Genomic DNA, 13,558 nt, shown 5'->3' with positions numbered 1-13,558 from the left:
TACTAATAAGTATACATAATTATTTTTAGCTTCAAAATCAAGCATTTTGACAAAAATTGCCTATACAGTACGCAAAATGAAATTTTTAACTTCTATATGTGCAGTTGCGAAGGTACTTTTTTACCCTATGCCTTGTTTTTTAGATTTTTTGTTCGTCGTTGGTATTCGAACGGCAAGCTTTGACGGCGGCAGTTGTAGAGGGGTGCGTGCAAGAACAGCTGCAGCTGCAGTTGAAAACCACGCTTATTGTCCTGCGGGGCGCGTGCAGTGCGTGCACAGCGTACGGTATTATTTTCGCCGGCTGTCGGTAAACACTGTCGTCGTGGCGTGGCCGTTTGCAGTAGTAGTAGAATATTATAATACCGGTCGGTCGGTCGGTCGGTTGGCGGGCGGGTTGACGACCGGGGAAGGGCGAGGGGAAACAAACACGGTGACCGTTGGACTCGCCGCCGCCGCCGCTTCCTCCTCCGCCGTATCCCGACCGACGCGCCCTCCCCCGCCGACTCACCGTTTCCCCCACCGCGGCCGTCACGCTGCACCACCGCCGCCGCCGCCACCACCACTGGAGTTTGTGTGCGTCACGCAATGCGCGCGCCGCCGCTCCGGTACGTTGTCCGGATTCTTTTCGCCATTCCTGGCATTCCACAAACAGAGCGCGGCTTCGTGTGTTTGTAACCAGTAACCAGTTGAATACAGCGACTGCGTGTGTGCGTGAATTATATTGTGGACGTCCGCACCGCACCGACGACGACGACGACAGCTGCCCGCCGACCAGTAGTAGTATTGTGGTAAAATAATAATAATAAATCTAAAAATCGACGGTGCGTTATAATTAAATACAATATTATATTTTAATATTGATAATAAAATTATATAACGACGACGACGACCGAGACTACCACAACGTTTCCATAAGAACGGGGTAAGTGAACGATATAATAAAATCTATTATAATCCGCAGTAATAACGGCGGCGGTGGCGCGTTTGAAATATAATAATAACAGTATTCTACTTAGCTTATCAATCCGCGACGGGTCCCAAATAATAACGGTCACTCCGGCGTTTGAATTTGTTTTTTTTTTTTAAATCGCTTTCCGGTTCTGTCTTATCATCTCGCCGCCCGCCTTTTGCGTCATCGTGTCGCAGCCGTTATTTATGTTAATTTTTCTTGTCGATACTAATTACTACTTCCGTCGGACGATCGAGGAGTACGGTTTTAACACCCTTAATTTATGCAAGAACAGTGTTGTCCGCAAAAGCCGTCGGGGTCGTTGTTCGGTGGCTTGTTGTAACGGTCGCCGTCGGTTTATTGTTTGTTTTGTTATGGTTTTTTTTTTTTTTTTTGACTAGCCGAGTTCCGAAAGCGCGCGTGCTCTTCTTTGTGCTTTTAATGTATTACTAACGAAACACTGGGATTAGTATCCTCTAATGTAGTCTCTAATATAACCTATTAACACACGATTTCATTTGAAAGCCAAAACGCAAATGCATTGTCCATCGATAGATTTTCCAGCGTTTAATTTTCACATAAACCGTTCTCGATCGACTCGTCTATTTTGGCTTAACTCGACGTACAAATCGAGTGGGTTAATTTAATTAGTAATAATAATAATAATAATGTCGGCATACGGTATTCGGTTTTTGACGTAATCAATCCACTAGGAGGCACCCGTGTAGTTTATTTTCAGTTTTGGTCGTGTGTATAACTGTAGGGTAATCCGGTAATGGCAATAATAATAATAATAATAATGAACACCGCTTTATTTGGCCGTCGTTAAGTGGTTTTTAAACGGTTTGCCCAAAAACCACCCAACGTCGTTAACGACCTAACGGCCTACAGTGTTTTGTCGAGATATAATATTAGTACAGTACGTATACCAGTACAATGGTTGATGTTGAATAATAATAATATATTATTATTATTATTAATAATCGCGAGGACACGGATTCCCTTCGGTAATCACTTTGACCAATTTTACATTAAATACTCAAAACTCGGTAAATAGACATTTTGTTATGATGATTTTATTTGTACGGTCGAAAGTAGGTAACGCTAATGAAAACATTCATTTTGAAAATACTAGTAATGATAATCCGTTCACTAAGCTCACGGTAGATAATAATAATACGTAATTAAACAAAAATATCGGTACAAATATAGCTTCTGTATTTATAATTTATTTCCTACACTCCTGTTGGACTTCTGGTCTACACGGAAAAGCGGCTAATGTCTAAAATTTGATCATTTTTGGTAAACGATATTGTAATTTAAGAATCAAAGAGAAAACCTCCTACCACTACGCTCTCTTACATAACACATTTTTTTTTTTTTTGATTTGCCTTAACGTTAAAGTTTTTTGGGTAGCGACTCACTTTTAGTTACTTACGTTTTTATGACTAAAGAAAATGTTAATTATTTTTGTAGTTGTTATAATTTTTCTTACTTTTTGTGTAACTTACCGGTTTTTAGTATATTAACGGTTTGAAAACATATCAATGATCGTAGTTAAATTGTTTGTGTGCTTTATGATTTTAGTAAAAAAACAACCCTTAAAGTTGAATTTCCTATTTGCTTAACTTCATTTTTTGGCAAAGTAGATGATTATAAAATTATGTTAAATTCAATAAAGTGTGAGTATGGTAATATTAATTATTTTGTTTTTAATAAATAAATAATTTTAAAGCGTGTGATAATCGTAGACGGGTCTTTCTTTAGCAAAGCTACACTTATTAATTAATGCTACACGTGTCTTCATAAAATGTATCCATATTTAAAAAAAAATCTTCTGTCGTACGCGAGATCATCTAGCAACAGTAATATAATAACGTTGATAATGATTACTAACTACAGATGTAAACGTGTGGCAAGTGGTTTATGTTGTTAAGTCTGCTAATAGAAAATACAACGCAAACTTAGGGTCGGTTTCGCGCCACCGCTCGTCCCTTGCGGCACAAATCCCTTGAGGCGGATAACCTTAACCAATGTACACACTTACACCTCGTCGTTTCCATTTACATATAATTTCACATCGTTTGACTTAAATTTGTCACGCAATAAATTATTTTAGTACCTACCGAAAAGCCCAAAAATTAATACATTTCCATTTGAACAATCCTAATAGAATTATTGAAAACACTTGTAGGAAGTTTGATATTAGCTACTTAACATTTTATAATGATGAATCATGTTTATTTCTCCAATATTGAACTCCTCGACAATCTGACAACGAAAAAAAGAATGCGTTTTTAAAAATTGATTTTGATTTTATAAAACTATTGATTGTAGTTTTTCTTGGTGTCCAGTAATCGGTGTAAAGTTGTCGTCTCGCGCTAGATTATCTTAATAGATACTTCATTTAAATAATATTGTGGCGTTCACTTCTTAATTAATGCATATTTTACTACTGACGTGTGTCTCGTTATCTCATTGTACCTAATGTTAAAAGAATTTTTAAACAAAATTTCTTCCATTTATTAAACACTTGTTTGTTAGTGTTTTTTGGATCAAATGATGACTTTTTACTACAAAGATATATTTAGATGTAAATATTTAATAGTATATATTTTATTTGGTATTTATTTGTTTCAAAAATATTTTAGTATAAATCATTTGTCGGTGGGTCGCTAACAAAGACCAACAAAATTACAAAAAACGTATTGGTGTGATTTTACGAGGTCGGTATTATCGTTTTAGTTATCGTTCCTTTGACATGCACGACCGGACAGAAACGTTGGCGTTTTGACGACTACTTATATCGGTATAATAGTTTAAAAACAAAAGGAAAAGACAATAGTCCTAGATACATGTACTGTTAATCTGTATGTTGGTTGATTAACCGCGTTTTAGTGGGTATAATATTTTCAATAATAAGCCACCATTTTAATAAATTGTCATTTATTTGACGAAAAAAATGCTACAAATTTAGAAAAGGTCGCAAAAAAAAAAAAAAGAAGGTTATACGAAAAATAGACACGCCGATATAATTTGCAGTGTAATAATAATAATAATAATAATTATAACGACATTGTGTGTTCTCTTAAACATCTGCCGGTGACCCCGATAACCCAATTAACACCGTACGTGGCGTTTTGCACGATTTCAAAATGCTTAAGTTTGCATGCGCCGCACTCTACACAAAAAATTAAACAACTAGGTATGAAAATGATTCCGAACGTAACTAGCTTGTGTTTTTTTATACCGAGAAACCATAGCGATTAGGCATCGTTTTTTGTAACTACAATTAATAATTAGCTTTTATAAGCTCGGTACGCGCAAAAAAAGAAGCGGTGAGACGCCGGTTAGGTTATCTTGTATGTGCGCGCTGAATGACGTCATAAATAGCGATACGGGTAGATAACTACCTGTTCGGCATTAAAACGATATTAAGTACGAAAGTAACACTCGGACGGTGTATTAGGTTCAATATCATAATAATTAAATTTCTAGAAAAACACAATTATTACAGTGTATGGTCGATTTGTCGCACGCTATCCATTACTTTTTAGAAAATATCCAGCAAATGTGTAATAAAAAAAAACTTTTTTTCAAAAAGCTCGTTCCAGTTAAGTTTTTTTGGGTATATACCAAACATTTTATGAGCTTAAACAAAAAAAAAAAGCTTTGTTTTTTAGCCTAGAAATAAATATTTAGACTAGAAAAGATTGAGGGCTTATTCGTTAAGTTTCTAGTTCTATCTGGTCCGTTCAGAGATTACAATCTTTTTAACACCGGAAGAAAACGAAACTAAGTATATAATATTTGTATGCTCAAACGAAATCGTGTTCGATGTGTTCTTATTGGCCTTTAAATATACATATATACTATTAAACAATATAGAATTCTTATATACAATACAAACAACACATGTTTTATTATTTCGAATATCTACAATTATTAATAATGTAAGGTTTCGTGAACCAATTTTAAAAACGAAGTCAAATAAGTTTCAATACAATAAAAGTCACGACATGTATGATTAAAAGCTAATTTTTTTTATTTTCTTCTTTATTGTACTAGTTACTTATGTGCCAGCGTTATTGCTTAATATTTATTTTGCATTTTCTTTACTTAGTAAAACTATTGAAGCAGTAGAGTTTAATAAAATTTTCAAAGTAAACTACCGTCGGCGATTTTAAAGCATATATGTATATTTATTATCATTTGGTGTTTTGATTTATAGTGTATTGAACGGTATTGTTTGCAATCGATCGGGCACTTGCTTTTCAAACCTTTTACACGGTACTGTAAAAATTTGATTGGATGTGGTAGTATCAGTAAGGATTTGTGAAATATCACAACTTTAATTTTACAGATTTACTCATAGTATTTTTGACACATATTTTGAACAACACGATATTATTATAGGTTTGATACATTGTTTACTTCCGCGTCGTAGATTTTCAGCTTTTCATTATAAACGCATTTGTTGCTACTGAACAAATAAATCGTATTCTTCAAATGTGGTTTTTCGTTGGCAGATAAACACAGACGTTTTTATTTTCTGATAATCGAGATATGGACTGCAGGAATATACGGCGGTGACGTGAAAATGGGTATCAACGCGCACCTTAGGCCTTACAACATGAAATAAGGTCAAAAATAAATAAATGCTCGATCGCTAACGTTCAAAGTATTATCCTCGAGGGGATAATAATAATAATTTTAAATTGCTTTTTCATTCAAATATAATATACACTCGTACGCGTTAAGCCCCGGGGTTTAGGCCATTAGTCATAAAATTTTATTACGTACGTATTATGCGTGTACTTATGCGCTCTAACGCCGTTTATACTCAGGCTGGTCTCGAATATTTAATTATCGGAAAACTCTTCGTCCTCTCTCTCCCCCCCCCCGTCCGCGGCACTGGTGTCGCGCAAAGCCTTTGATCTTGTGACGACTAAAATCGATAAAAACAAATCGATTCGTAAAATTATCGTTTGCAAAAATCCGTTGTAGAGTCCACTATCCGAGACGAGATGGTATCTCTTTCGCGGATGACAAAACACGAAGTCTTTTTTTTTAACCCCCCTAAAAAAATTACATAATTTATATTATTATGTTTAAACGACTGTATCCCTTCCACAGTCGTTTGTCGAATGGCAGCAAACGCTTAACGATGAAATTTATCCCGCTTGCTGCACTCCTTCGGTCAACTTTGTATGTGTGTCTGTGCGAGAGATTCATTGCGACGGGCTTAAAATTAACAACCTACCCTGGACGACGATGACTACGAGGTTCTGTAAGCGCGTTTGTGCAACAATAGTCGGTAAAAGTACTAGAAGTAATAGTAAAAAAAAAGTACGCACGGTTATAACAGCAAACAGGTGGCCAACGCGAACCGACCCCGCAAATACACACACACACACACACACTTTTCTTCTCGGTAAAATAATATTATTGTATATTATGTATTAAATATAATAATTATCATCTTTACCGCCAGCTCAGAAGATTATTTCGTCATGATGACACTCTCTGTGATAAAACTGCCACCGCCGTTGTTTAAATAATCATTTTTCAAACAACTAGAAGAAGACCTTTCACTGTTATCCGATTTTATTATCTTTTTAATCGTTTCTCGTAACAACAACAACAACAATAATAATATAACATATTAATATTATTATATAAAACGCACGCACGTTTATTGTTGTGTTGATTTGCAGTGTACTCTCAATGTGTCGAAATACGTTTCGATATAATATATAACAGTAACTTGGTATTATTTCTGGCTGCTTAAGCACTTAATCGGGTGAACTCCGTTTTTTTTATAATGTTTTCTGCTACCCGTCTTTGGTCTAAGGAGTTTTTCTTGTAAATTTTCACTTCCTAGTTGTAAAAAACATTATAATAAATTTAATTAATAAAAACAATGGGAGTCGTTGGCATTATTTTGACACGAGGCAGTTGCAAGTCGGAAAATGCTTTTTATATAATTAATTCATAGTTTAGAAAGGAAATTAATTGTTTGGTTGGGGATTTCTTAATAGCGCGAATAAATATGGTAATAATTAAGAAGTTGTACGTGTTCTTTTTAACTATGATTTAAATTTCTTAGTAATGTGTAAATTATCGGAACTTGTTCATTCGAGTGAAAACAAATATTATCGATTACAGTTTGAGAAACTGAAAATATTACGGTCATAAAATCACTGCCAATCTGTTTGCAGTTTCACGTTTCAAAATACATAAATTTTGAAGGGAGGGACGTGGGCGGACAGCTTGGCTAAACTGTATTTTTTACTTATATATTACCTATTAGGTGTGACTCTTTTAATAGTTGATAATATTGTTTAATATTTACTTTAAAAAAAAAAAAACAATTATTTTTTTAGTTACCACTCTTTGGGAAACGACAGCCTAGTCGGACGATTTGCCCATGTCTTAAGTCTTACAACGCGATGACTATATATTGTTTTGCAGTTGTGTGTTCGCTAAGATCCAAATCGCTTGTACTAATAATATATATTTTCGTGGTACTTTGCCAACATAATTAAACCGACGCCGGTTTTTTTTTCGTGTGCCCTCGCTAACTCCGTCTACCAAAATCTGCGTTTTCCTGTAAACGTTTGATCGGGGAACGTCCCGTTGCCCTTCCCGCTTTTTAATAATAGTTAAAAACAAACATAATTAATGATCAGGTGTATGTATACCACCCAAGGCAAAACGAGTTCTGCATGACACACAAATACACTCACTCATTGCGCACTGAGTCATCGCGGTAGGTCCCCACCCAATAATTGGTAGCATCGTGCCAAAATCCTAAATAATTATAAAAATGACAATAATTTATTTAACGCGGCGATTGGTTATTTTTTTTTATATGTTTTTTTCCTTTTTCAGGTCCCACGATCGTTCGTTAAAATTGCTCCTTACCATATGATGGGAGTTACTGAAGGTGAGCTACAATTTTCTATTATAATTAACAAAGAAGTCATGTATCCATTAAAGTACCGACAATTCCCTTATAAACAAAACGATTCATTATGATTAGTTCGTTTCCACTGGTGTTAGCAGATGTAAGAGGAAGACAGCCTCTACTATTGATTCTATTGATTTAGCAGCGTCTACTGACTTGTAGGAATATAACAAATTAAAAAGCAATACATAGTAATAGTAATAATATATTATTATTTTTTAATTTCAAAAATTCACTAAGAAAATAAAAACTTAGATAATTTTTTTCTTTCTAGTTTCTATTAGAGCGGTCGACGGATTTTTTATTATTCTTGTTTTTTGTTTTTGTAAGGGTATTTCAAAAAATCTGTCAACATTAATAAACTGAATAACTTTCAAATTTTGACAAAGTGTAAAGTGTACGTGAAAACCAGACTTACGACATTCAAACAAAATTACTGCGTTAACCCTATACTTTCTCGGCTTTGTGTGCAAACAGCTCAAATGCTTTATTTTGTATTGTCAGTCTTTTTTTTATCACTCAGGAACCTTAATCCTTCCTTTGGGTATATGCTTTTTCACCCTTCAGTTTCATATCGTTCATCGATCAATTGAGTGGAATAAATTTTGCAGCCGCCTACAACAATCGCTTCCCTCGTGAAGTACTAACGCAGTTATCACCCCTTTCAGCATAAACATACATTAATAATTGGTTTTTGTTGTAAAAAAATAAATAAAAAACACTCGATATTGTTCTTTTTATCATTATGCAGCGAGAGGTTAATATTAAAATGCTATAGAGATTATGTGTGATGAGCTGTCGTGTAGAATTAATAACGTTTGAAGGTGTCCACAATGGAATTGTTTACGGTTTTACATAAACGATGGTCACTCGAATATTCACGTTGTCGCCAATATATTTGCATTAGCCATTACTCGAACAAGGCAAACATGAAATCATACACAAATGTGATTTGTGTTAATTACTAAAATGAATAATAAAAAAAAATAGGTAATCGTCGGTCAAGATTGATATTTATATAGTATGTAAATACACGATGTCACGTGAATGTGATGCTTATAGAATTTAAACGCGGTGCACGTCGCATGTATTATAAATTAAATGATCACACCGTTTGTCTATATATACACACACGATTGTTTGCTTGATTCGCTGACCGGTCGATAATTTTTACAAAATATCAGTGGGAAAACAATTATTGTAATACCAATGACGTCGGTCACGACACCTTCTGAAAAACTGTGAGAGAGGTTAATCAGCCAGACTACATCACCGGCTACTACATTGCACTCGTGTACTGTATTGTTATTTTTTAAAAAATATTTACTATAAACCTGTGTTCGATAGCGTTTAATTAATGCAGTGTGTGTGATATGATTTTCCTTATCAGTTTAATTGCGTCAACCGGTGAGTTCGTACTGCCGTACAATAATATAATAGTAATAATATGATTATGAGTCGTAGATGTCGGGTCGGCTAAACGCTTCGAATGGAATAATTAAGGTTTAAAATTGTTAAGCTTAATAAAATATTATTATACAGAAAAACATGTTAATGTTTCACCTATCGGCTGAGGTCTTATCTGTGTTATCCTATACGTTCACTAATACTTGTTCATCGTATTAACCTTTGATAGTCGGGTAAATTGAACCGTTGCAATAAACAGAGCAATAGTTTAATGGTAATAATATGCAATACGGCAATATCAAAATAAACACTACAGCTTACGAACGAAACAAGCGTTGGATCCGAGATTTCTCCGAGTTACAAAAGGTATCCGGCTATAATAGAAGGATACATATAATTAATACACCTTACATAATAACAGTCACGCAGCCTTTTAGCAGACAATCGAGGAACAGCGAATGCGCTTTGGAACTATTGATCTCTCCGCCAGTCTTTGGACATCGCAGTTACCATCGGATACCGATTGTTTAACATTAATTTATTAATGAGATAATAATCACTCTTCGAGACAATTTTACGGATTGGTGGTCGTTTGTAATATTTTTTCGATGTAATCAATACACTATACACAGCTGGCGGAGCAAGTTTTTATAAATATAGCAGTTTTAACAGTAATAATTGTTTAACATTGTCATATCTTATAAAGAATGTTTATCAACGCTAGGACTAATAGATCAGATCTGTTATCGCCGAGACCGTGGTCTTTAGATTTTATTGGTTTTTATCGATGAAATAGATATTGTTTTCTAATTTCATAATAGTTTCATTTCGACGAAAACCCACTAATTGTCGACATAGGGTTTACTTGGTTATCTGATGAAAATTTAAGGACTTTTGACCTTGTGTTCTGACATTTACGATTATATTGTTCCCACGCGTTTGTCTTTTATATGAATATTTAACATTTTTAAAAATAATTTTGCCATACAACTCGTCCTCTGTATGTTTTTCCTTTACTACCCAAATATTGAAGGAAAAAAAACTTAATTGAACTGATACCTTCTGATGAATGAACTTCACACAATATAGAGGTTAATGAACATAATATACACTGTAGTTATATACACTTTAGGATTATTGTTTTCACTTCTATCGTCGGTCGCCGCGCAGTTGGGCGGGGTCTGACTATTACAATAATAATAATAATAATAAAAATAGGTACAAAAAGACAAAGGGAAACACGAAGACAATGAACTTGGTGATTTGTTTAACAACTTCCGAGCAACATCATACACGCGGTGACTATATATGCGCGACGAATGTGAGGAGTGTACTTAAATTTGTCCAGGGAGCGAAATAATATTGTGTGTTGTCAATAATAAATAACAAACGATAGTAATACAACGTGACTACAGAATTTGTCGCAGGACATGCCGGGAATTAACAAAATAATAACATAATGATGACGTTTGGTGTTATTTTTCGTTTTACAATATACTCCTAATTCTTTGGTAACTTGGGTTCGCTGTTCACGGTACTAGGAGGTAATGGTGTAAAAAACTGTCGGCAATAAAAAAAATAAAACACGATATTTTATATCAAATATAAAAGTACGTCCAACTTGTGACACTAATTAAATTTATTTATATTTTTTTTTTATAATTGATACCAAACGGTCAACTCTCCCTGCTTGATATTCTTATGTGCGCGCGCGTTATTATTGCAATAATTAATCTTTTAGTCGCAATTTTTTTCCGTTACAACATTAAACTCGTTCCTTAATTTTTTTTCTGCAAATTAACAAATTTCTAATCGAGTTTTCGTTTAATATGTCTTAACTGACCACGACAGAAAACAAATTACAATTATTTTAACTTACGCGTACAAATCAATTTCTCAACTAAAAACTAATAGAAAAAAAAAATAAAGTGTGCGTGTTTGTATTTAATGGATTGTTAAAAACTTGTTATAATAAGTCGTAGGCGGAGGCGGACGGACGGATAAAAAGTTTTCAAAACTCAATTTGAAGTTTGCGCCGAAGTTATTCCGAGATAGTTTAAAATGTATTTTTTCTTTCGTAGCTAAGAACGGTGTATAGTGTGTACATATTATCATATCCGTTGGGCCTCTGCACAGCAATCGTTTTGCTCATTAAACGACGTTGTCTCCGGGCCGCCGACGTGATTGATGATAAAATCGATAGTCACGTTGTTAGTAGGGAGATTTGTAGAGGAGCCGTGGAGCAGCAGCAGGCAAGTGTCTCTAATGTCGTTCGATTTAAATCCGTAAAAATTATCAACGGGCAAAAAAATCGGATCTATAATGACTGGATGCAATTTTCGGTTCTGGCCACTGTGTAATTAGCTTTAATTCAATAGCGGTGGTTTTATTCGGTTTATTTGATTATTGTAATTCGCGACGAACAACGGGCGTCCCGTTTCGGTCGGTTGCCTTAAAAAAACCCGCTCGTATATACAAATCCGCGAGACCGTTTAAGTCGTTATCATTTTTTTAAAATTTATTTGGTTTTTTTGACTTTTCATTATTTGTCATTTTCCCCTCCCCTCCTTTCATTTTTTTTCTTTCCTCGGTATTGTTTACTATCGCCACTCGGGCTTAACGATCTGTAAAACTCTTTAGTCTGAGCATCGACAGCCTATATACGGATAATCTCTTTCTCTCCTTGGAAACCGATGAACTTGGTGGACGGGTGCACAACAGTAGCAGTAGGTATGGTTAAAAAAAAAATAAACCCAGATGAAAGGAACGCTGCGTTTTCCGGACGACAAAATCGCAGTTTTTTTTCTACGGTAATTGTTTACTCGCCTCTCTGTTATTGTTGTATGTATATATAGATTGAAGAATACTCGCCGCGGTGTTTGGGGTCACCCGAGCGGTAGTCACGATTTTCCGTTTTTAATTGCGTTATAAATCTTCGAGGTGATATTTCCGCATTGGAATAAATAAAAACGGATGGGATGTAAGTATAAAAAAAATTAAAGGAAGAAAGAAAAAGGTAAGAATAATAGCGTTATAATACATTATAATTTTCAGAACGTTTACCGACCCCAGAAACGATGGCATTTTTACTTAACGCGTTATAATCGTTCGGTAGAAATCGCTTTTGAGAAAGAGTGTGAGCGAGGGGGAGAAGGGGGCACTGACATTTTAATGGAATTTCATTAACCGGTAATACTTAGGCCGATGAAGTCAGCGTGCGCTGATACTTAAAATTCTAAGGGCTCAAGTTAAACGCTGTTTGTGGATTTTCTAGAATAATTTTGTTTGTACTCATTTATAATAATATATACAATATATGGGTGTATGTGTGTGTAGATTACGGTAATGGTGCATATTATGTGTTGTCGCTACTACCGTTTTTTTTTTGCTCCCACTTTAGTCACGATTTTTTCCAAACAAAAAAGAAACTCGTTAAAATGAAAACTTTATTTTTATTGTTGCGCGTAGGTGGCTGTTTTTTTTTTATTCTGTCTCTCTTCTTGTTCCTCACGACTACTATACGAACACTTACTACATTATAATATAATAACCGTTCTTCTGCCATCGTCGTTACACTCTCTTCTGTATGTTTATATGGATATATTCTATATAACGTAACGTAATGCGTAATCGTGTGTACTCGTTTCTCCTTTTTTTCCCTCTCTAATATTGAAATAATAATATCGTTTTTTTTTTGTTTAGCCCATAAATCGTAAACGGTTTTTGGGACGTGAAAATTATTCTTGACAAAGATACATGGTTTTTTTTAATACCAGTTGAAAGGTGGAGCAACAGGTCACAATAATAATACTAAATAAGACCGGCCAACGTGTCACGAGGCAACAATTATTATTATTGTTGTCGATTATTTTTTCTTTCTATCGCATTATGATTTTACTGAAGAAATTACATATAATTTTTATCGTTTCCCGAAAGTCTCACCTAGAGTACCATTTAAAAGTGTTCTTTAGGAGTATAAATCAATAGGAAAACGCATGCCCGCTAACTATAGCTGTTGATTTTACGACGTGATTGAGTTCCGAAAGTAAAATGTTGTAACCAAACTTGGGCTAAGTTTTTTTTTCAAATTTTTCGAAGCTGGTAATTGTTTGAAGAACATGAGGTTATAAAGAAAAATCTGCGAAGGATACGTGTTTTTTTTACGAGTAGTTTTTAGGGAACGTTTTGTTTTTTTTCCCACGTTTATTGAAACGTTTCGCATTAAGTGCAAA

The 13,558-nt window shown here is 34.7% G+C and overlaps 1 protein-coding gene across 3 annotated transcripts in view; it reads left to right on the top strand.

Moving 5' to 3' along the window:
* The first annotated feature begins 622 nt into the window (after positions 1 to 622).
* LOC126846061 (transcriptional enhancer factor TEF-1) overlaps positions 623 to 13,558 on the top strand; it is a 48,977-nt gene continuing 36,041 nt past the window's right edge. For 2 of the 3 annotated variants that reach the window (XM_050585169.1, XM_050585167.1), the window contains exons 1-2: positions 623 to 922; positions 7,844 to 7,898. In XM_050585169.1, coding sequence (XP_050441126.1) covers positions 7,880 to 7,898 — 19 coding nt within the window. In that variant the 5' untranslated portion in view covers positions 623 to 922; positions 7,844 to 7,879. The remainder of the gene's footprint in view (positions 923 to 7,843; positions 7,899 to 13,558) is intronic. The other variant, XM_050585168.1, reaches the window with a different exon arrangement.

This window comes from Adelges cooleyi, unplaced genomic scaffold, assembly GCF_023614345.1.
Source record: "Adelges cooleyi isolate 19-005CV unplaced genomic scaffold, UGA_ACOO_1.1 ACOO_flye_CR_arks_rails_tigmint_CR_PRNA_9, whole genome shotgun sequence".
NCBI classification, from domain to species: domain Eukaryota; kingdom Metazoa; phylum Arthropoda; class Insecta; order Hemiptera; family Adelgidae; genus Adelges; species Adelges cooleyi.
This window is presented reverse-complemented; position numbering and strand designations above follow the sequence as displayed.